General features: G+C 43.2%; 1 protein-coding gene across 1 annotated transcript in view; it reads right to left on the bottom strand.

The window, feature by feature from the left end:
- The window catches only part of DNAH9 (dynein axonemal heavy chain 9), a 336893-nt gene that overhangs the window by 179086 nt on the left and 132863 nt on the right, over window positions 1-24944 (bottom strand). The window contains exons 32-37 of the mRNA XM_072821109.1: window positions 21539-21749; window positions 11211-11338; window positions 9464-9572; window positions 7966-8113; window positions 4604-4778; window positions 177-350 (exon numbers count right to left, since the gene is read on the bottom strand). Of these exons, the coding sequence (XP_072677210.1) occupies window positions 177-350; window positions 4604-4778; window positions 7966-8113; window positions 9464-9572; window positions 11211-11338; window positions 21539-21749 (945 nt within the window). The remainder of the gene's footprint in view (window positions 1-176; window positions 351-4603; window positions 4779-7965; window positions 8114-9463; window positions 9573-11210; window positions 11339-21538; window positions 21750-24944) is intronic.

Raw genomic sequence — 24944 nt, forward strand, 5'->3', positions numbered from 1 at the left:
TCTTTGGGGGAATCTGTGGCTTTTTGCACCTAAGATTTCCTCCTGAAAAGTGTGCAGCTGGGGATGACTGGCTCCTGCAAAGTTAAAACACTTGGACACCAATAAGGGGCTGGCACTAAAGCCACTGCAGATCCTTGGCGCCACTGTACATCCTTCGGTCACTCGGCCACACTCACCTGCAGAGGCATCTCGGGGTCAAATTCAAACTGGGGGATGAGCTTGGACCAAGGCTCAAATTTCTTTGTCTCTGGGTCTATGTAGTAGTCAAAGATGGTTCCCTGGGAGGGGAACTTGATGGTCTTGAACTCCATCAGCCACCACTTGCTGAACTCTGCCCGGTAGTCCACAATCTGCCCAAACAAAGCAATCAGGAGGTGGGGCTCTCCAGAGCTTCAGAATCCTGGACAGGCTGCCCTAACATCAGGCAGGTCAGGGTGGGGAACACGGGGAAGGATGATGCTTCCCTGAGGATCAGCCCTGACAAGACACAGTGGCATGGGGGCCAGCCCTGAGCAGGTGTGTGTGCCACCCCTTGACCATGTGGCTGAGCTGCCCTGCCACTGTGCTAAGTGTCCTTATGGGGTGCAGGGAAGGGGGTGTACGAACAGAGAGGAGACTGGGGGCTCGTGACCATAAGATGGGCAAACATGGCCAAGAGCTCCTGAAGAGATATATGGACCCCCATCCTCCCAGGCTGCCGAGACTCAGCAATTCTGGGGTGACGGTTGGGGATGGAATGAGTAACATGGTGGCCATTGACATCTGGGGGTACAGGGTGGTGGAGTGAGAAGAGCCTCATTTCTCTCATCTATAAAATGAGCAACCTAGAAAAAAGGACTTCTAAGGTGCCCTCACAGAATTTCTAAAATGTAGGACAGCAAAGACAAAGCCTTATTTTGTGTAATTTACATGCGTACATATTAGATCATGTATCATACATATTACATGCATACACATTAGATCAGGAGTCCCTCAGGATAAGACTGTGCATCCCATGTACTCACATGGTCTTACTGTGTCCCAGCCAAAACATCCAACACATATGCACATGTGCATGTGCGTGCACACACACACACACGCACATGCACACACCCGCCATAGCATACCCACTTACTACTGGCAATAAACCCATTCTTTGAACATACAGACCTAGAAAAAATTCCAAAAATGAAAACTTAAAAAGAGACCCATATTGGACATTTTAGGACCTATTCCTGGAGGGCAGAACAATGATGGAGTTGGAAGTCTGGACAGACAAACAAGCCCGCCCTGTGGCAGTGAATCTGGATTTGCAGAGAGTGGCACTCCTTGTTTTGTCACCTACTGGGTAAGTAGGATTGAGTTCTTTTGCCCTATTATTTATTTTTTTAAGTTCTTTCTTTTTTTTTGTTGAAAGATTGTTTTGAATTCTTTTACTTTAGAATGAGAACAGAAACAAGCCCTAAGAGACAGACGGCTTTGCTTGCTGTTCTTCTGATCTGATTTCCGATGAAGGGGGTGCTCTGTCCTCTTGATACTGTGCTCTGCGATCAGAAGCCTTGGAAAAGCTCATGGATAAAATCCTTCAAGACTTTTCACTTCCTATAAACAACCTGGTTCTAGATTTATATGGAAAATCCAAGGCAAAGGCCACCTCTAGAAAAAAGGAGGTTGGGTGTATCTTCTTTCTCTACCTCCAGTTCCACCTTGAGCTCCTTGGTCAGGTAACCAGCTACACTGCCCGTTGGGCTGGACCAGCATCATCTCCTTCCCACTACCTGGCACTTGGCCTCACCTCCATTATAATTGGACACTAAAGACAAGGTCACCTCTGTTGAGTCAGCCAGCAGCTCTTTCTCAGTTCAACTCTTTGGGTGTCTCTTCAGCTATGACCTTTCAGACATCACAACACCTTTGGATTTGGACAGTCCTGCCGCCCCCTTCCTGCCTTTGAACTTGATGACACTAAGACACATCTGTATATTTGTAAAAGAGTTTGGGCTGTAGCATCATCTCATCTGATCCTCACCATGCTCTGAGTTACCCTGGCTAGTACAAATTTTTCCTATTTTATATACTAAAAGACAAAAACTCAAAAGGATGGCCTCTGGAAGCCCACGGTGGAGCTCGGAGTTGGACTCAGGTGTTTGGTCTCCCGAGCTGGTGCCCTCTGAGAGACCATTTCCTGGGACCCCTACAAAGTATTTAGTGACAACCTTCTTTTTTCCTTTGGAGCTTCTACTCACGTACGGGCTGCATATTGAATTTCTGCTTTAACGACAGCTTTACAAACATCAGCACCACTGTGTGTGTGTTCTCGAGGTGGGTATTTTGGCCAGCTTCCTATTTTTCTACTTACAGCATTATTTTTGGTGTTTAGCTTGAATGCAGCTTGTGGAGGGGTCTGGGGCATTCCCTGCTGCTAAAAGCTTTCTTCCTTGTCTTCTCCCCATGCGCTAGCATGGCTGCCTACAGCTCCAAGTGCTCCAGAGCCCAGGATGCCTGGAGGGATGCTTTCTCCTGGGCTTTTAAAAAGAGTTGAGTGGATTTAAATTTATACTGAGATAGAAAAATTGACCAAGTGTCTTCATCCTGTTTCCCTGCTACCTGCTAAGCACCAACATGGTGGCAAAGCCCAGAAGTGGTTGCTGTCTGACATTTGAGCTGCTGAAAGGTCACAGCATGCATTTGATGGAAGGCAGGAACTTATGTTTTTGGGACCTCTGTATTTTAGTTAGGTCCCGTCCAGCCTGTGGATTCCTTGTCTCGAAGGGGAAAGGGGCTCAGTCAGTTAAGCATCTGCCTTCAACTCAGGTCATGATCCTGGGGTCCTGGGATCAAGCCTCAAGTCGGTCTCCCTGCTCCTCCCTAGGCCCTGTCCCTCCTCTTCCTGCTTGTGCTGAAATGAACAAACAAATAAGTAAATAAAATCGTTTTTAAAAAGTGAGGGACAAGGATGGAAAGCTGTCAAAGAAGCTGTCACAGAGAAGCTCCAAGGACCAGGGGACACAGTGTGAAATTCTCAGATGCCTCAACCCCAGTTCGGGCCTCCCTCCCCACCCCGCCCTCAGAGATTCCCCCTTTCCCACCAGTGTCTGGCCCTGGAGAGGGAGACAGGGAAAGGTATGCATCCCAGGAGCTTGTGAGAGCTGCTTTCTGCATGTGGACCACCAAAGGACACATAAGGGAGTGAAGGGAGGTAGGATGGATGCTAACAAGCAGGGCCTGTGGAAATGGAATATAAATTAATTGTTAATTCTAAATTAATTCTCCCTCACCACCATTCTGGATTCTAGAATGTGGCTTTGCCCTGGGAGGCTGAAACTTTCTACCTCTTTCCTCGAAAGAGCCCCAGACCAACCCAGACCGGAAAGAGTAAATCATACCTCTCCACTCATCACAGCTTGGTTTGATCCCTTGCTGTGAGGGGGTACCAGACTCCTGCTATGAAACTGAGTATTTATGGTATGAGAATACTAATAGTAAGCATGTACGTGTGCCAGCACAGTTTTAACAGCTTTGCATGTATCTGTGCCAGATGAGCAGAACAGTATCCCTTCCTGTAATCCTTATAACTGCCCAGGAAACTGGGCACCACTGTCAGCACCCTCATCCAGGTGGAGAGGGTTGAAGCGATTGCCCAATGTCCCCCAGGTAATAAGTGGCAAAATTTTAATTCAGACCCAGAGTTTATGCCTCAGCCCCTATGTGACCCTGCCTGATAGCTGAAGTCCTCTGTCAAAGGCTGGCTTGTCTAACCTTGAATATGATGTTTCCAGATAAGGAACTTCTTATTTGGAGGAAACTAAACCAAGGAAATGTCTGGGGAGGGGCACCTGGGTGGCTCAGCTGGTTAAGCGTCTGCTTTCAGCTCAGGTCATGATCTTGGGGTCCTGGGATCAAGCCTCGCATCATGCTCCCTGCTCAACAGGAAGTCTGCTTCTCCCTCTGCCTCTGCCTGCACCAGCCCCTCGCTCTCTCAAATAAATTAATAAAATCTTTCTTTAAAAGAAAAGTCTGGGGATATAGGAAGGATTAGAGAATAGGATGCCAAGATATTCCAAGCCAACAGCCCTACCCCCATACATGAGGCTACAGCAGCCAATACCATGATATAAATACTGACTTGGTTTCCTACCCCTAGATGTCCATGAACTTTTGGTCCAAGCTTCTGTGGGCAGCTCTGTGTTTTGGGGGATTGGGGATATGCTGGGTAACTCTGGCCTGGTATGGAGTCGTATATGCTTGTTCTGGATTACTAAAGGGATTCCTCCTTCTAAAGGCTCTACAGCACAGCATCATTCCCTCTATAAAACATCCATTAGCTTGCCAAATAGTATACCTATACCTCCGTTTGTTCCAAAACATTTCAACTTTCCAAGAAATCAGGATATGTCAGCTCAAAAAGCAATCGCTCAAAACATAGCCTGAGCTCATCTGTCTCGCTCCAAGCGGCCCTTTCATGGGGACTGACGTCTTTAGTAGAGCAACGAGTAGATAATAGATGGATGCCTTCATGTTAATTCTGATATTCAGCGGTCCTCTTTTCCAAATCTTGGCTGGAAGTTGGGTTTTTGCCTTGGTGGACTTGCACATGGGTGTCAATGACGGCCCCTCCTCTTACCTGATCTTGGATCATTGCTCCACCAAAAGCCCAGATGGCAGCAAACACAAAATACAGCTCATAGGTTTCCTTGAGGGAGTCCGCGGGGATGTCCTCCTCGGTCAGGAGACACTCGAGAAGGTGGCACAGCATCTGGACCATGCTCTGTTCTGGGATTGGAATTATCTTCTTAAATCTGCAAAGACAGACCCAGATATGCTTTATGGCACCAGATTTTCTATTGTGGAGGCTTGCTGGAACCTACTTGGTTTTGGTGGAACTGTGGCCTCTCCGGTTCTTTGGGATTGCATGGGGCTACCTAAGCCTTTACTCTCATCAGCTCCTCACCAAGAAGGGCCTGGAGTGCTCTGAGAAGGTTCTTTCTCATCCTCCTTCCCTCTGGTACTCTCCCCATCCGCTCTTCCCTTCTTTGAACACGAATGCTCCTCAGTCCTTGGGGAGCACAGGCCACTGTGACAAAATGGGGTGAAATCTCAGGGTCACAATTTCCTCAATAGTCAAGGTGGGTCCAGGGCTGATCTGGTCCTTCCACTCCTTCATGAGGAGAGGTTCCCTTGATTCAAACACAAGAGAAACATTTTCTCTGGAACCAGCGTCTTACTGGGGAGCAGGGAACACAGAGTGGGCCCGGACAGATGCTTATTTTATATGCTTGTGATTTACTTGATCCCTTTGCCCTGACCTGGTTTTTGCAGTTTTAATACTGGATTTGGAGGTTTTGACTGAAAGGCAGGTAACAAGAGATGCACAAAGGTGCATCTATGTGTGAGGGAACAGGAGTGTGTCCATGTGTGAGTGCACACACATGGGTAACTCTCATCCCATCATGTGTACAGACACATACACACATGTGCACACATGCAGGCATTCTCATTCCATCATGAGTACACATATGCACACGCACATACTCATGCCACCATGGGTACACCCATGTGCCCATGCATACATGCACTCTCATCCCACAAGTACACACACAGGCATGTACACACACACAACCCCATCCCACCATGTGTACATACACACATGCATACACACTCTCATCCCACCATGAGTACACACACATGCATGTGCACACATACATTCTTATCCCACTTACACACACATGTGTGTGCCCACACACACACACGCTTATCTCACCACATGTGCACAGTCACACACACGCTCCATCCTCCACAGTGTCTTGTGCTTGATTCTAACCTAGCAGCAATCCCTAAAGCAGTACCACTAGGAAGTAGTCCCGCAGTCTAGGCATTACTTCCATGAGCAATGAGCAAATTAAGGCCTTGACAGGCTTTCCTTCATTTCTTCAACACTGATTTGTAACATAAAGTTAAAGTCCAACTATCTCAGGCCTGGTTCTGGGTGAAGCACAGAGGCAACAGATTCCCGACAACCATGGGGGCCTCTGGTCTCCTCCAAGCGGATAGAGAATCAAAGTGAGAGATGCTGGAGGGGAAAGAAATTTGCATTCAGGGCTTAGAGGAGAAGCCTTGGTGTGCAGGTGCCCCCTCTCCACAGGGAAGGTAGGCTCTGGAGGTGATCATGTGCCTCTGCATTACTGGAGAACGACCAGGAAAGTCATCAGTGTTGACCTAGATTTCATCCAGGGGCGGGAGGAGAACCAGCCACATAAGATGGTTTTGAAGGAGCAGTGGGAGACAAAATAAAGTTGCTTTATCATCACCCCTTATGAGGCCTACTCATTCAATATAAAAATTATTATGTGGGGACACCCCACAGCTTTGTAGGACCAGGGCCACGGAATGCTGGCATTAGGAGGCCAGAGCCTTGTTACTGAAAGCTGTGGTGCCCAGGGCACAGCATGGAACCTCAGCCCCTCGTCTACAGATGCTTTGTCCTCTTAGAAATTCCATGAGCACTCAATGCCACCCTGTGTGGGCACCATAAACCACAGACGTGTTTCTTTCTTGATGGCCACAGGGTTCAGACATCGGGGGGAACTGCCTCTGGAGAGACAGAAGTCCAGAGGCTTCTGCGCACACTCATACACTCACACACATGCTCTCTCTCTCTCTCTCTCTCTCACACACACACACACACACACACACACACACACTGGTAAGAGTTTGGCATCTCTTGTCCTAAATGCCCAGAGTGTAAATGACCTAACATTTGGCAAAAGGCTCTATCAGACAAGTGTCTCAGGAAACGATAAAGGACAGAGTTGTGCTTGCTATTTTCTGAAAACCTTCCCTTCCTGAATCATTTTAACTCTGCCGCCCTGGCCCACCTGAGGCCACTTCCCTACTTCACCTGCTGCCAGGGCTGCTTGCTTCATCTCATTAGATCCCAAGGCTTCACAGAGCCCACAGGCCACAAGAGGCTGAAGGCTTTTCAAGGGTTTCTGAAAATGTGGAAGATCGGGAAAAGAATTCTTGGCCCCCAAATACAAGAATTATCAAAGCAAAATTAATAGATGTCCAATTAAATATCTAAAATATGTAAAATAATATCTATGTCAACTACTCACATGCAACTTGGGTTTTAGTTACATAAAATTCATTCTTCACATGGATGGATCGTGGCTGGGTAAGGGGCAGGGCACGTGGCCTCCTGCAGCCTGCAGGTCCCCTTCCATCTCCACTTCCACGCTTGCCAAGCTCTGCTCTGTCCCATGCGCAACAGATCAGGGAACACAGAGTCCGGGATTGTTTTGGGTGGTGGCCTTAATTTCCCAGAAACATGATCCTGATCTTAACTTGGTGAATGTTCAGGAACTATTGACTCCTGAGTCATGCCTTCACTAGCTGGTGATTGGACTTGGCTGAACTCTGAGGCTGGGTGACTGATTCAGAGAAGGATGCATCAACTGGGCAAGAAAGTATAAAGCAGACACAGGTTCCAAACCTCGAACCTCCCTCTGCAGGCACCTGTAATACTCCTGCTGTAATAAGCAAACTTCTGGGTAAGAGTACTTGGTCTCTTGTGTATGGGATACGTGGTCAGCACTTACTGCTTTTACTTTTGCAAACTCAGAAGAGGAAGAGTAAACTCTCAGTGTCTAGAGGAGCAGGACTGGTTGAACGACATGTTACATCTGGTCCTGGGTTATCTGGGTGAACGGCGGGCCCCGTTTGTCACTGATGGGTGTCATCGTCACCTCCAGGTCTGTTGAACTGGCGTGTGTATCGTTTGCAGGAGGGTCAGCCATGGGGCCTGCACATTGAAGGATCTCAGGATTGTCACCTCATAGCACAACCCACAGGCTCTGGATACACCCATGTGCACATGCGGAAGTCACTTTATATTTTCCTTACAGAACATTAGCGGGACATCAGGTGTGAGCCCATGAGCTCTTTACTGTCTCTTGAAATCGTTAGCTTCCTTATTTCCTGGCCTACCTGGTTCTGAGCGTGTCCAAGCACGTTGGGACGTACTTGTCAAACAGAATGGTTAGGTTGGCTCTCTCTGTCTGGATTTCCCTCTTGTCAATCCAGCTGCTCACCGGAGGGTTCCATCCCAGGTCTGCTGGATTGAGGTACAGGATTCCTGGGAATACAGAGAATTCTGTTCAGTGAAGTCTCCACAGATGACAATATATTCTTCACCCGCCCCCTGAAAGCAAGTTACTCTCTGTGTGGGAAATGTACAGAAGACTGGACTTTAAAGAAATGGAGACCCAGCCTTGATCTGAGAGCGTAAGTAGGTTTGTATTGGGACCAGCTCCAATTGACTGCTAATAGTTGATGGCAAGCAGGGTTGAGAAGGATCATATGGCCAAGCCTAGGCTCAGGAGGTTAAACGGCGGCCCCTATAAGGATATGACCATGTCCTAATCTCTGGAGCCTGAGAACATGACCTCACTTGTAAAAGGAGCTTCCCTTGCAGATGTGATTAAGGATCTCGAGATGAGATCATCTTGGATTATCTGCGTGGGACATTTACAAGTGTCCCTGTAAAAGACAGAAGAGGCCAGACACACAGAGAAGGCCGTGTGGCTGAGGAGGTCAGGGCACGGGGAGGGTTATGGGGCCACAAGCCTAAACTGGATGATGCAAGGCTGGATTATCCCCCAAAGGCTGACAGCTTGATGTTGGAATCTGGCTTCCAGAATAGTGAGGGAATATGTGCCTACTGTCTTCAAAGCCACTGAGTTTGTGGTGATTTGTTACAGCAGCCCTAGGAAATAAATAGAGAGACAATTCTCCCCAGGACAGCCTATGTGGGTCCTTGAGAAGGAATCCGATGTGACGGTGGAGATCAGACTCACTTTCCTTACACTGTAGTCTGGGCCAATCAGTCTGGCAGTGGAGTCAGAGGTGAGTTAAGGTATAAAGTTGCCAACGGTCACCAGGACGTAGTTAGAAGTGCAGGGATGGTCATCTCTGTTGACAATGATGCTGGAATTGGCCTAAAAGTAGCCTCATCCGAGGCACTTCTTTTTTCTTTTTAAAGATTTTATTTATTCATGAGAGACACACAGAGGGAGGCAGAAAAATAGTCAGAGGGATAAGCAGGCTCCCTGCAGGGAGCCTGATGTGGGACTCAATCCCAGGACTTCAGGATCATGACCTGAGCCTAAAGTAGACACCCATTCACTGAGGCACCCAGGTGGCCCTTCTTTATCCGAGGCACTTCTGTGCAGAACCCAGCTATCCAGCTCTGGGGCCTTTCCCTTCCCACCTCTGGACTAAGAAAATCCTATGGCTCTTGCCTTAGAGCACCTGCTCACCCTCACAGACATGCATTCAGGCTGAGATGCAGGCCAGAGTTCCGCAGGATCGATGTGTGGCTCCTGTTTGGAGCTTCCTTCAGAACCAGCCATGTCATATGTGATGCTGGAGGCACCTGTTTTCAAGTGAGGCGGGTTTGTGGGTTTTCTCCTTTCTTGGGCCATACCTGCTCTGGAGACAGTTGCTGGTGTGGCCGTGCGCAGGTGGCTGATCTCGAAGAGCAGTCTCATTGTGGGATTCAGGGGGATCCTCTCATTGCTTGCCAGGGTCAGGACCTGGAAATGGGGAGGGACACACCAGGGAGGAAGGAGTAAGGACACATGGCCAGCTGGGGGCAGGGGGCTGGATTTGGCTGATCACTCCTGAGAGGGACTAAGGATGATTCTTTTCTTCTTTACAAGTATTTTCTAGATTTGCTACAAGAATCCTCTACCTCTCTCCCTGTAGCCCATCCACCTCCATCCCTGTGTGTGCAAAAAATGAAAAAATAAGCTTTTTAAAAAGTTTAAATGGAGGTCAGTGATTTGAATGAGCAAGAACATATTGGAATAACAAGGCTATTTTTAAAAAGTGTTTAGGTTTCATATTACTGTTTCTTTTAAATTAATCCTTCTGGGGGGCACCTGGGTGGCTCAGTCATTTGGGCATCTGACTCTTGGTTTGGGCTCAGGTCATGATCTTGGGGTCCTGAGATCAAGCCCTGTGTCTGGCTCTATGCCTGGCATGGAGTCTGCTTGTTCCTCTCCCTTGCTCCTCCCTCTGCTTTCTCTCTCTCTCAATCTCTCTGGAATAAATAAATCAATAAAATCTTAAAAAAAAAAAAGTATGGATACTTGGGTGGCTCAGGGGTTGACTGTCTCCCTTTGGCTCAGGTTGTGCTCCTGGGGTTCTGGGATCAAGTCCCACATCAGGCTCCCTGCAGGGAGCCTGCTTCTCCCTCTCCCTACGTCTCTAAATTTAAAAAAATAAATAAAGTAGTCCTTCTGGGGAAGGAGGTGGGAGGGTGGGCAAAATGGGTGAAGGGGAGTGGGAGGTACCAGGCTTATAGTTATGGAATGAGTCACAGGGATGGAAAGGCACAGTGTAGGAAATACAGTCAATGGTGTGTAAGAGCATTGTGGGGTGGCAGATGGTAGCTACCCCTGAGGGGAGCACCGCCTAACAGAGAGAGCTGCCTAATCACCATGCTGTGCACCTGAAACTCTTATCAGATTGTGTGTCAACTACTCTTCAATAAAAAATAAGTAAAGTAGTCCCTCTGGGAGAGCACACATTTATTTTAATGATTCTGTCAATGCTGAAACCATCATAACACTTCTAATCCATGTGTGCTTTCTGAACAAATTCAGGAAGCAGCTATCAGCTTAGTGGCCACTTTACTGGTGTCAATTTTCACTATTTACAAAAAATAAAATATACTCTCCATGGATAATGGTTTGTCACTGGTGAGGGTGGCTGACAGGCTCTGTCCTTATTTATAAAAAAGGAAAAACCCAAGAAAAAAGATTTGAATGGATGACCTAAGATTCCCTCCAGCTCTGAATATTAAATTCATCTCTCTACAGATGATTCTGAAGACAGTTACAACTATGCTAAAAATGCAGGATTGCAGGCGCATGCACACACACACAGTAGTTATGTGATGAAGTTGTTAATTAGCCTTACTGGGGTCATTTTGTAAAATACACATATTTCAAATCAGCACATCATACACCTTACATTCACACAATGTTATATGTTAATTATATCTCAACAAAGCTGGTAAAAATTAAAAAAAAATATAACACCGGCTTTCAACCAATTCCTTACTTGAGACCAGCCCTTGTATAGGATCGAGATTTCCAAATGCACCAGAGAAACTGGTTTCCTAGATGATGAGGGATGGCCTGGGCCTTTCTTTTCCCCCGTGATACCTTGTTATCATCCATGACGGTGTTCAGAGATTCAATCCACATCGGATCTATGTCGCCATCCAGTAAGATCCACTTGGGCCCGTCGTGGGTGATGTTGGCAAGCTCCCGCATGACAGACGAGAAGAGTCCTGAAAGGAACCACAAATAGCTTACCAACCACCTCACCGTCAATGTTCTTTTTCATCAGACAGCCCCTCCCTCTTAGCTATAACGTCCAGAAGAAGGTGTAAATGGAAAAGACAGGTCAGAACTGGATTTGTATTTTGATCTATCTAAATCTGATAGCGAGTGCCAAGGTGCTCCTGTCTCTGTGCCTCCCTCTGGCTCTTTTTAAGAACATCAACAAAACAGCAACAAAATCTGATAGTACTGGCTTAGGGGACGAGGGACCCGGAGAACCATTTAAACAGGCAACTGGGACATGATGGATTTACATAAAATCTTAATACAATTTTTTATTTTATAAAAAAAAATTTTATAAATTTATAAAACTTTTAATTTTGGGGAACCCTGGGTGGCTTAGTGCCTGCCTTCAGCCCAGGGTATGATCCTGGAGTCCTGGGATCGAGTCCCACATCAGGCTCCCTGCATGGAGCCTGCTTCTCTCTCTCTGTGTCTCTCATGAACCAATCAATAAAATCTTTAAAAATTTTTTTAATTTTTTAAAAAGATTTTGTTGATTGGTTCATGAGAGACACACAAAGAAGGAGGCAGAGACACAGGCAGAGGGAGAAGCAGGCTCTCTACAGGGAGCCCAATGAGGGACTCAATCTCAGGACTCCTGGATCATACCCTGAGGTAAAGGCAGACGCTCAACCACTGAGCCACCCAGGTGCCCCTACATAAAACCTTTTTAGATAAGATTTCATCCTTTGTGATGACAGCCCAGGCTTTGAGAGAAGTTCCCAGTGTGACTTTCACTGGCACTACATGGGATTTGTATCTTAATTTGGATAGAATTGATTTTTATGATATTAAGCTTTCCCTACTGATAATATGATATGTCTTTTTTTCATTTATTCAAATATTACTTTATGCTCCTTAATAAACTTTTACAGTGTTTCTCATGTATCTCTGGCTTAAAAGAATTCTTAAACATTTCATAGTTTTATTGCTATGGTGAATTGGATTTTTTTCTGTATTTCCCTTTTTTAGCTGGCTAGTAATCATATAGAGAAAAGGTATCAGATTCTGTGTATGCTTAGTTACTGTTAGTAAATTTTCATATTAGCTTTTGTGATTTTTTTTTCAAAATGTCTCCTGAATTTTCTAGGTATAAAGTTGTATAATCAGCAAAACAATGTTTTTCCTTTCCTCTAATACCATGTATTCTGTTTTCTTGTCTTATTGAATTTTCTAGGATCCCAAGCCAAGCACTGCTGAATAATAATGTTGGTAACGGCTCCCCCTGACTTATTCCTGATTTTAATGGAAATGGCTTTAACCAATGGAATGGTTCCTCATCATTCAGAATGCATCCCCCTCCCATTTTGGGTTTTAGATAAAGATTTATTTATAAAGATTTAGATTTATCATATTTAAGGGATTTCCATATATTCCTATTTTACTTAGATTTTTAAAATTAGAAACAGCTCCTGAGTTTTTAGGGTCTACTGTTGAGCACATGATTTCCTCCTTTAGTTTTTCAAAGCTTTACATAAAAACTTAAAAAAAAATCATCTATGTATCCTTACATTCTTAGATTCTACTTAGTCAAAATGTACTTTTATTTTTATTAATATAGAGATGTGATCTCCTTGCTGATGTTATTCAGGATTTCAGAAACTATATTATTAAGTGAAATTGGGCTCTTTCTGGTTCTACAGAAAGGTTGATATCAAGATTATTCTGGATTCATAAAATGAATAGAAAGGTGTCCTTTTTCTTTTATCATTTTGGGATTTCTTTTTTTGCTACTCTTTTTAAATTGTCCTCTTCACTAGTTTATCCATTTTCTGCTTCTTATTGAAGTAAATTTTGTTAATGTTATATTTTGCTAAAGGACCATTTTTATTTCTTCTAGTTTTCCAAACATGTATCATATAATTAAGTGATCTCTTCCATTTTAATCTTTATCTGCTGTTATTATGCTAATTTTTACTCTTCTTCCACCATCAAGTATGATCATGATGGACTTACTAGCCCACCTTAAAAAAAGAAAAAAAAAAAAAAAGAGGAGTTTAGAGCTTTTCTTTATTGGTCTTAGGCATGCCCCATTGGTTTTTGTATGTTCTTTTTACTCTTCCAAGAAGGGATGCAATGGTTTTTTTTTTCGTTTTTTCTTTCATCCAAGGGTTAAGTGAACGTCTCTTGATTTTGGTCATTTTCTTGCTGTTCTTTTCTACTTCTTTTGCTTTATTATCAGGCAATGTGGCCTGTAAATTAATACTTTTGAATTTATTACAGTTTCTTTGGTGCCCAACTAAATTTCAAATTTTTGTAAATGTTCCATGAATGTACCAAGAAAGGAATATTTTCTACTTATAAAATGCAAAGTTCTAAAACTGTGTTCTATTGAGTTTGATGAAGTATTTCTCAATTTCTCAATGACTATCCTTATTTTTCTGTTTATAGACTCTGTCCAGTTTTGAAAAACACATAGTAATATTATCCAGTACATTTCTATTTTTCTCAAGTTCCCCTAAGATTTTTTAAAAAGTTGCCCTCCATCTACTTAGAAGCTCTCTTTTTTGGGAATGCAGATTTATGATTATAAATCTTCTTTGTTAATGTCTTGATATTTGATGAATACTGTATACTTAATAAAATTTTAATTAAAATTACAATACAGATTAAAGTTTAAATTACATTATATGTGCTTGAATTTAATATGGAATAATAAGTGCCTGAGACTAGCCAAGAAAATTACAAAAGGATATTGAGGAGGAACTTATGTCATTAGACACTAAAGTGTTATAAAACAATTGTGAACAGAGTAGAATGACATTCATATAGGATTAAATAAAGAATGGGACAGAACAGAAAACCCAGAATCAGATCTCAGCATATATGACAAGCTGGTACTTACATTCAGAGGGAAAAGATGGTTTGCTTAATAAATGGTCCTGGCACATTCAATTACCCATTTGGAAGGAAATATGAAGTTGATTCTCTACCTTACCACATACTAAGCCCCCAAAGAAATACCAGATGGATTAAAAAATGTTAATATAAAAAGAATCTTCAGGACCAAATTTATGATACTGTATATATAGCTGAAAATCAGAAAGAATGATAAACTAGATAGAAATCCCAGATGCTAAAGAGAATGGACAGACATAATTTCCTCTTAAAAAGTACATGGTTGGGGTTCCTGGGTGGCTCAGTCATTAGGCGACTGACTCTTGATTTCTGCCTAGGTCATTATCTCAGGGTCGTGAGATCGAGCCCCACATTGGGTTCTGTGCTCAGTGTGGAATCTGCTTGGGACTCTCTCTCCCTCTCCTTCTGCCCCTTCCCCCTGCTCTCTCTGTCTCTCTCTTAAATAAATGAATAAATCTTTAAAAAAAAGTTTTTTTAAAGTATTTGGTAAATATGCCATGAAGTGTCTGTAGACAAATAGTAGATAGGAATAACCATTAAGGATGCATATAACAGATAATGGGTAATATCTGTGCTAAACAAATGGATAAGAAAGAGGGAGGCGGGGCAAGATGGCAGAAGAGTAGGGTCCCCAAGTCATCTGACCCCACCAACTTACCTAGATAACTTTCAAATCATCCTGAAAACCTATGAATTTGGCCTGAGATTTAGAGAGAACAGTTGGAATGCTACAGTGAGAAGAGTTCATGCTTCTATCAAGGTAGGAAGATGGAGAAAAAAAAAAAAAGTATCCAGTGGGGGAGGGGCCCCTGCGAGGAGCCTGGCTAAGGCTGGTGGCGGGCTGAAGCCCCCAGGCCTGGAGAAGCAGGGACTTTACCAATCTTCCCGGATGGAAAGGCCCTCGCAGGGAGCTCGGGCAGGATCCCAGGAGGGGCAGTGGAGCCCCCAGGCCCCAGCGGACTGGGAGACTACGGTAGTTACTGCTGGAGCTGACTCCAGGGCTAGAGAGCTGGCCGCTGCCACTGTTGTTGTTCCTCCTGATGTCACCTTGTGCCTGGGACTGAGCGGGGCTGCCAGGGAGCAGGGGCTGCACAAGATAAACAGCTCCCATTGAACTGTGCACCTGGCAGGGGCAAGGCAGCTCCCCTAAGTGCATATACCTGAGAGTCATCACAGCAGGCCCCTCCCCCAGAAGAGGCCTGGAAGGCCTGGGGAAGAGCTGGAAGGACAGGGGAAGAGCAAGTTCTTAACCAAGCAGCTCTGGAAAGCTCCAGGGGAAGTTGAGGGACTTATAATATATAGAATCAGAGGATACCCCTCCTTGTTTTTTGTTTGTTTGTTACCCCCCTTTTTCCTTCCCTTTTTTCTTCCTTTTTCTAGTACAACTTGTTTTTAGCCACTCTGCACTGAGCAAAATGACTAGAAGGAAAAACTCACCACAAAAGAAAGAATCAGAAACAGTCCTTTTTCCCATAGAATTACAGAATTTGGATTACAATTCGATGTCAGAAAGCCAATTCAGAAGCAAAATTATAAAGCTACTGGTGGCTCTGGAAAAAAGCATAAAGGAATCAAGAGACTTCATGACTGCAGAATTTAGATCTAATCAGGCCGAAATTAAAAATCAATTAAATGAGATGCAATCCAAACCCTCCTAACAATGAGGGTTAATGAGGTAGAAGAACGAGTAAGCAACATAGAAGAAAAGTTGATGGCAAAGAAGGAAGCTGAGGAAAAAAAGAGAAAAACAATTAAAAGATCATGAGGAAAGGTTAAAGGAAATAAATTAAAGCTTCAGAAGGAAAAATCTAAATTTAATTGGGGTTCCAGAGGGCGCCGAAAGGGACAGAGGACCAGAAAGTGTATTTGAACAGATCATAGCTGAGAAATTCCCTAACTTGGGGATGGAAACAGGCATTCAGATCCAGGAGATAGAGAGATCCCCCTCTTAAATCAATAAAAACCATTCAACACCCTGACATTTTATAGTGAAACTTGCAAATTCCAAAGATAAAGAGAAGATCCTTAAAGCAGCAAGAGACAAGAGATCCCTAAACTTTATGGGGAGAAGTATTAAGTTAACAGCAGACCTTTCCACAAAGACCTGGCAGGCCAGAAAGGGCTGGCAGGATATATTTGGGATCCTAAATGAGAAGAACATGTAGCCAAGAATACTCTATCCAGCAAGGCTCTCATTTAGAATAGAAGGAGCTATAAAGAGCTTCCAAGATAGGCAGAAACTGAAAGAATATATGACCACCAAGCCGGCTCTGCAAGAAATACTAAGGGGGACTCTGTAATAGAAAGAGGAAGTCCAAGGGAACAATCCACAAAAACAGGGACTGACTAGGTATCATGATGACACTAAATTCATATCTTTCAATAGTAACTCTGAATGTGAATGGGCTTAATGATCCCATCAAAAGGCACAGGGTTTCAGACTGGATAAAAAAGTAAGACTCATCTATTTGCTATCTATAAGAGACTCATTTTAGACCTAAGGACACCTACAGCCTGAAAACAAATAGTTGTAGAACCTTTACCATTCAAATGGTCCTCAAAAGAAAGTAGGGGTAGCCATCCTCATATCAGATAAATTAAAGTTTATCCCAAAGACTGTTAGAAGATGAAGAGGGACACTGTATCATACTTAAAGGATCTATCCAACAAAAGGACCTAATAATCATGAATATTTATGCCCCTAATGTAGGAGCTGCCAAGTATATCAATTAATAACCAAAGTAAAGACATACTTAGATAATAATACACTTACACTGGGAGACTTGAACACGGCGCTTTCTGCAATTGATAGATTTTTCTAAGCACAGCATCTCCAAAGAAACAAGAGCTTTAAATGATACACTGCACCAGATAGATTTCACAGATATTTACAGAACTTTATATCCAAATGCAATTGAATACACATTCTTCTCAAGTGCACATGGAACTTTCTCCAGAATAGATCACATACTGGGTCACAAGTCAGGTCTTAACTGATACCAAAAGATTGGGATTGTCCCCTGCATATTTTCAGACCATAATGCTTTGAAACTAGAACTAAATCACAAGAAGAAATTTGGAAGGATTTCAAACATGTGGAGGTTAAAGATCATCCTGCTAAAAGATGAAAGGGTCAACCTGGAAATTAGAGAAGAATTAAAAAGATTCATGGAAACTAAACGAGAAAGAAGATACAACCATTCAAAATCTTTGGGATACAGCAAAAGCAGTCCTGAGGGGGAAATACATCATAATACAAGCATCCATCAAAAAACTGGAAAGAACTCAAATACAAAAGCTAACCTGGCACCTAAAGGAGCTGGAGAAAGAACAGCAAATAAAACCTTCATCCAGCAGAAGAAGACAGTTAATAAAGATTTGAGCAGAACTCAGTGGAATAGAGACCAAAACTGTGGAAACAGATCAACAAAACCAGGAGTTGGTTCTTTGAAAGAATTAATAAGATAGATAAACCATTAGCCAGCCTTATTAAAAAGAACAGAGAAAAGACTCAAATTAATAAAATCATGAATGAAAAAGGAGAGATCACCACCAATACCAAGGAAATACAAATGATTTTAAAAACTTATTATGAGCAGCTATATGCCAATAAATTAGTCAATCTACAAGAAATGGATGCATTTCTGGAAAACCACAAACTACCAAAACTGGAACATGAAGAAATAGAAAACCAGAACAGCAATAACCAGGGAGGAAACTGAAGCAGTCATCAAAAACCTCTCAAGACACAGAAGTCCAGGGCCAGATGGCTTCCCAGGGGAATTCTATCAAATGTTTAAAGAAGAAACAATACCTATTCTACTGAAGCTGTTCAGAAAGATAGAAAGAGATGGAGTACTTCCAAACTCGTTCTATGAGGCCAGCGTCACCTTAATTCCAAAACCAGACAAAGACCCCACTAAAAAGGAGAATTGTAGACCAATATCCCTGATGAACACAGATGCAAACATTCTCAACAAGATACTAGCCAATAGGATCCAACAGTACATTAAGATTATTCACCATGACCAAGTGGGATTTATCCCTGGGATGCAAGGCTGGTTCAACACTCGTAAAGCAATCAATGTGATAGATCATATCAACAGGAGAAAAAACAAGAACGATATGATCCTCTCAATAGATGCAGAGAACCATTTGACAAAATACTTATCAAAACCCTTCAGAGTGTAGGGATAGAGGGAACATTCCTCAGCATCTTAAAAGCAATCCACGAAAAGCCCACAGCAAACATCATTCTCAATGGGGAAGCACTGGGAGCCTTTCCCCTCAGATCAAGAATACGACAGGAATGTCCACTCTCACCACTGCTATTCAACATAGTATTAGAAGTCCTAGCCTCAGCAATCAGGCAACAAAAAGAAATAAAAGGCATTCAAATTGGCAAAGAAGAAGTCAAACTCTCCCTCTTCGCAGATGACATGATACTGTATGTAGAAAACCCAAAAGACTCCAACCCAAAATTGCTAGAACTCATATAGAAATTCGGCATTGTGGCAGGATACAAAATCGATGCCCAGAAATCAGTGGCATTTCTCTACACTAACAATGAGACTGAAGAAAGAGAAATTAAGGAGTCAATCCCATTTACAATTGCACCCAAAAGCATAAGATACCTGGGAATAAACCTAACCAAAGAGGTAAAACTACAGAACACTTCTGAAAGAAATTGAGGAAGATACAAAGAGTTGGAAAAATATTCCATGCTCATGGATTAGATGAATTAATATTGCAAAAATGTCAATGTTACCCAGGGAAATTTACACATTTAATGCAATCCCTATCAAAATGCCATGGACTTTCTTCAGAGATTTGGAACAAATCATCTTAAGATTTGTGTGGAATCAGGAAAGACCCCGAATAGCCAGGGGAATATTAAAAAAGAAAACTAGAGCTGGGGGCATCACAATGCCAGATTTCAGGCTGTACTACAAAGCTGTGGTCATCAAGACAGCATGGTACTGGCACAAAACAGACACATAGATCAATGGAACATAATGGAGAATCCAGAAGTGGACCTTCAACTTTATGGTCAACTAATATTCGACAAAGCAGGAAAGACTATCCACTGGATAAAAGACAGTCTCTTCAATAAATGGTGCTGGGAAAATTGGACAGCCACATGCAGAAGAATGAAGCTAGACCATTCTCTTACACCATACACAAAGATAAACTCAAAATGGATGAAAGATCTAAATGTGAGACAAGAATCCATCAAAGTCCTGGAGGAGAACACAGGCAACACCCTTTTTGAACTTGGCTACAGCAACTTCTTGCAAGATACATCCATGAAGGCAAGGGAAACAAAAGCAAAAATGAACTACTGGGACTTCATCAAGATAAGAAGCTTCTGCACAGCAAAAGAAATAGTCAACAAAACTAAAAGACAACCTACAGAATGGGAGAAGATATTTGCAAATGACGTATGAGATAAAGGGCTAGTTTCCAAGATCTATAAAGAACTTATGAAACTTAACAGCAAAGAAACAATCCAATCATGAAATGGGTAAAAGACAGGGACAGAAATCTCACAGAGGAAGACACAGACACGGCCAACAAGCACATGAGGAAATGCTCCACGTCACTTGCCATCAGGGAAATACAAATCAAAACCACAATGAGATACCACCTCACACCAGTGAGAATGGGGAAAATTAACAAGACAGGAAACAACAAATGTTGGAGAGGATGTGGAGAGAGGGGAACCCTCTTACACTGTTGGTGGGAATGTGAACTGGTGCAGCCACTCTGGAAAACTGTGTGGAGGTTCCTCAAAGAGTTAAAAATAGACCTGCCCTACGACCCAGCAATTGCACTGCTGGGGATTTACCCCAAAGATACAGATGCAGTGTAATGCCAGGACACCTGCACCCCGATGTTTCTAGCAGTAATGTCCACAGTAGCCAAACTGTGGAAGGAGCCTCGATGTCCATCAAAAGGTGTATGGATAAAGAAGATGTGGTCTATGTGTACAATGGAATATTCCTCAGCCATTAGAAATGACAAATACCCACCATTTGCTTCAACGTGAATGGAACTGGAGGGTATTATGCTGAGTGGAGAAGTCAATCAGAGAAGGACAAAGAATGGTCTCATTCATTAGGGGAATATAAAAATTAGTGAAAGGGAATAAAGGGGAAAGGAGAGAAAATGAGTGAAAATATCAGTGAGGGTGACAAAACATGAGAGACACCTAACTCTGGGAAAGGAACAAGGGATATTGGAATGGGAGATGGGCGGGAGGTGGGGGTGATTGGGTGATGTGCACTGAGGGGGCATTTGGTAGGATGAGCACTGGGTGTTATATGTTGGCAAATTGAACTTCAATAAAAAAATAAAAAAAAAAAACAAAAAACCCCTAAATAGATAAGAAAATAAAGAGAAATAAAAATCACAAAAGAGCCAATTACTAAGGCCAATAAGGAGGAAAAGATGCTAAGCCTCATTAATGGTGAGCAAAATACAAATGAGGGAGGCTGCCCATTAAGTCCCCTTCTTCCAGACCTCTGAATAGAGACCTTGAATTAGAATCCAGGCAGTTGGATTCTGATGCAGTTGGATACTGAGGTAGGAGGCACTCATTCCAGAAGCCACATGGGTTTTAGAAAGGGCTTCTGTCTGCTCAGAGTTTTCTTTTTAGTTCTCTCCCAGTGACAGTGTCCCTTACACACATTTACCAGTGATTCTTACATATTGGAAGATGACTTTGGGGTTTACACCAAGTGAACAGTGGTTTGGGGCCCTCTGAATCCCTATAGATCCTGGTTCTAGGACCCATCTGAGATGAATGGCGATGAATATTTTCATCCAGGCTCGGAGGCCCCATCACTGGCATCCCGTATCTCCCCATCAGTTCTGGGGTGTGCAGATAGGAACAAGTGCCTAACTGTGGGATGCTAGGCCATGCTGTGCCACACCTTTGGGAAGGAGCTGTGGAATTTCTACCCTACTCATGTGTTAAATCCACTGCCAGGCAACGTAGGGACTCTGACTTGTGCTATGCAATCACAGAACCATAGTTGAGAATGCCCTCTCTCATAGAGCAGCTGGAAGGGTCTCCAAGGAGAGAGAATATCCCAAGGGCTGAAGTTCCCTTGCAAGCCAAAACTGGGGTCTTCCTTTCTTTGATTCATTTCATCTCCTTCTCCCAGTCCTAACAGATCAGGCCAGTGTTCTTCCCTCGGAAGTTCACCCTTGGATGTGGATTCAAGCCTGCCCATGGGGCTCAGGATAGCAAGAATTTTGTGCCAGGGGTATCCTGCTCTTACCATCCTTCCATTCTCTGGTGGCCGGATTGATGATGCCAAAGAGTTCATCGTTTGTGACTGCTTTGGGGTTGAGGTCAGCCCAGACGGGGCGGCGTTTCATGATCTGGTAGGTCTTGTGTAAGGATTTCAGCACCTGAGACTTTCCAGTTCCGGCGCTGCCCACCACGAACACAGAGTGCCGCACTGCCAGGAGCTCCTCCAGCTGGACTACCTGGGGAGACACAAAATTCAGCCAAGGGGATCAACTCACTGACATCCCAACTGCTCTCTGTGCACCAGGCTGGTATCTGAGGTGAGACCTGATGTCAACAGAGGAAAGGTTATTTCCCTCCAGATGTGGGGGTCCCAAATGTGGGGGCAACATACTTATTCATCATTCAGTCAGATAATTACCAGTCACCAACTAAGTGCTGGAGAGTGTACCAGATGAGGGAGATTCTGAGAGGACTCTTCTGCCCTCCATGACCTTACAGGCTAATGGGGAAGCATAATAATTGCTCTGATCGAGGTACGTATAAAGTGTGATGGGAACAGATAGGAGGAAACGTTTGCTTTTGTACAGGTAACAGGAATAAGAGAGGCTTTGAGAGGAGGGGGCATTTGAACTAGGACTTTAGAGGTGAGTTGCCAAGAAGATGAATCAGGGGATTTGGAAGCAGAGGTATTAACAGCACAGAGCCTTGTGACAGAACCCTGATGTGGTTGACCAGATGGCCTAATGAGCCAGGCATCAAGGAACTTCTTAGGAACAATGGTAGCACTGAAGGTCTTATTACTCTTGTCCTGGCTTGCCTCCAGGCTTATCTTTCCACACTGTTGTAAGACCCCATTTATAGAAATGAAAATCTGATCATGTCACTGCCATCACTTTGTCCTGTCAATGGTTCTCCATTGGTGATGAAATCCCAAATCCTTAGATTGGCTTACAAGGCCCTTTTGCAGATTGGCCCAACCAGCTTCCAGTCTTCTTGCTCATCCTGAGCATGCACATCCCAGGTAGACAGGTGGAGTTCTTTAATGATGTTCTTCCTGAGTTTCCATCTTTCAAGATATGGCATCTTGTTCAGATGTTACTCTTTCTCCTACCGCCTTCTGGCCAAACCTACATATGCCTTAGTCTGCAGTAGATGTGACATACCTATATCCTGGTACTCATCAACCTTGCCATGGTTACTCTCCTTCCTAGTAGATCATCAGCTCATTGAAGGCAGGGAGGACTGGATTTCTTATCTTTTTATTTCCAGTGTCTAGCAGAGAGTCTGGCACATACTAAGCATTGACCAGATATTTGCTGAAAATGTGAAGGATGGCTAGAGAAGCTGGGTGGCCCCTATTGTGAAAGGTCTTATACAACATGGGCTAAGATATTTGAACCTTAATGTAGATCAAGCATATTTTGCACTGTAAAATCCATACTGGCTGAGAAATGTGAATGTAAGAGATAATGTTCTGGATTGTTGACAGTCTGGTAGGAGAGTACAAAGATTTTTATTTCTTCTACATTTTAAAAAAAATGATAAAAAGTAACTTCTCTATTTAAAAAAAATTAAGTGATTCAGGTGTCAAAATGAAATTCTAGAGCTATATAACCAGGGAACAGGAGGAGAGCGGTACTGCTCAGCTCAATATGAAGGTAGCAGATGAATGGTTGTTTGGGGAACAAGATGATTAGTTTCCACCATGGCAAGATAACTTCCTGAGATACTGAGTTTTGTTTTCCACAGCATCATTATTTTTCTCTTCTCTCCTAAGCTCTTGCTGTTCCTCTGGTTCAGAGCCAAAAAGCACCCAAAGCAGATTTTGGTTTTGTCCTTCTGGGACTTAACACAGGATATTTCCAGATAAGGATGAGGGAAGCATCAGGAAGGGTTTTGAGTGGAGCTGATATCTAAGCTGATATATGAATGAAAAAGAGCCCCGTGAAGATCCATGGGAGACATTCCAGGTGGAGTGACAGTGAGTACAAAATCATCAGGTTCAGGCTGTAAGCTTGGAGAGCATAAGATCAGCTCAAAGAAAGGTACTGGGTGGGGGTGGGGGGGACAAGTATAAGATGAGATAAAAGAGATAAGCAGGGGTCAGCTATGCAGGAATTGGTACTTAGAATTTTATTCTAAGTACAACAAGAATCATTGGAGGATTTTTAAGCATGAAATTGGCCTGAGGGCACTGCATTAAAAAAATGCAGGGGGAGGGAGGGGGGAGGGAAATGAAGGCAGTACTATGGTTATTGAATGGAGACTACATTATATTCCTAGATTTTTTTTTTTCCATGAACAGCTACTGACTGTTTCCCTGATCCTGAAAGCCTTAAAATCACTTTCTGGTTCCATCTAACTTCTTTTCATTCATTTCAATAGCATTATTGAGATAGGATTCAAGTACCATAAAATTCACCTTTTGAAAGTGTCCAATCCAATAGGTTTTGAGCCTATTCACAGGACAGTCCAAATCATTACCAGTATTAACATATTTTCTTCACTCCAGAAGGGAAAACCATACCATTACACCCCCGACTCCTATCTCAGCTCTGAGCAGCCCTGACTGACATTCTCCATCTATTAAATTAGACTATTCTGGACATTTCATATAAATAGATTTAGAAAAGTATGTGGTATTTTGCGAATGGCCTCTTTCACTCATAATGTTTAAAGGCTCATCTGTGCCATAGGATGTACCACTACATCATCCCTCCTTAGAGCTGAATAAAATGCCATTGTGCAGGTAGATTGCAATTCGTTTATCCATTTATCAGCTGATGAATGCATTATTTCTGTTCTCTATTATGAATCTATCAACTTTTGACAGTATCTTTTGTAAGGTAAATATATAAGTATCCCTATCTTTTCCTTTATCTTTCTTTCTCCTATCTTCTACCAGACACATTATACCTTTACACTGGTATGTTTGATATATTTATATTCTGTTCTGGTCTTATATTTAGACCTTCTCTATTTTTTGCGATTGTAAGGGTTGAAGACGGATCATGGCTGACGTTTTTATGGCTGTGGAGATTTTTCATGACAGAAGAAACTGGTTGCCTGGAACCCTTTGTGTTCTCTATGGGCCTAGTGTCATGATTTGACCGAGGATATTCTCAGCATCAAGCCAAGGTCAAATGGAATCAAATAAATCTTTAAAAAATATATCAGGTTATGTTTACTTAAAAAACTATGTGGACCATGATTTTTTTCTTTGGGTGTTCTTAATTGCTTTTTCTTTTCCTTTCTTTTTTTTTTTAAGATTTTATTTATTTATTCATGAGAGACACACACACAGAGAGGCAGAGACACAGGCAGAAGGAGAAGCAGGCTCCCTGTGGGGAGCCCGATGCAGGATTCAATTCCAGGACCTTGGGATCATGCCCTGAGCCAAAGGCAGATGCTCAATTGCTAAGCTACCCAGG

Source organism: Canis lupus, chromosome 3 (assembly GCF_048164855.1).
Source record: "Canis lupus baileyi chromosome 3, mCanLup2.hap1, whole genome shotgun sequence".
Taxonomy (NCBI): Eukaryota; Metazoa; Chordata; class Mammalia; order Carnivora; family Canidae; genus Canis; species Canis lupus.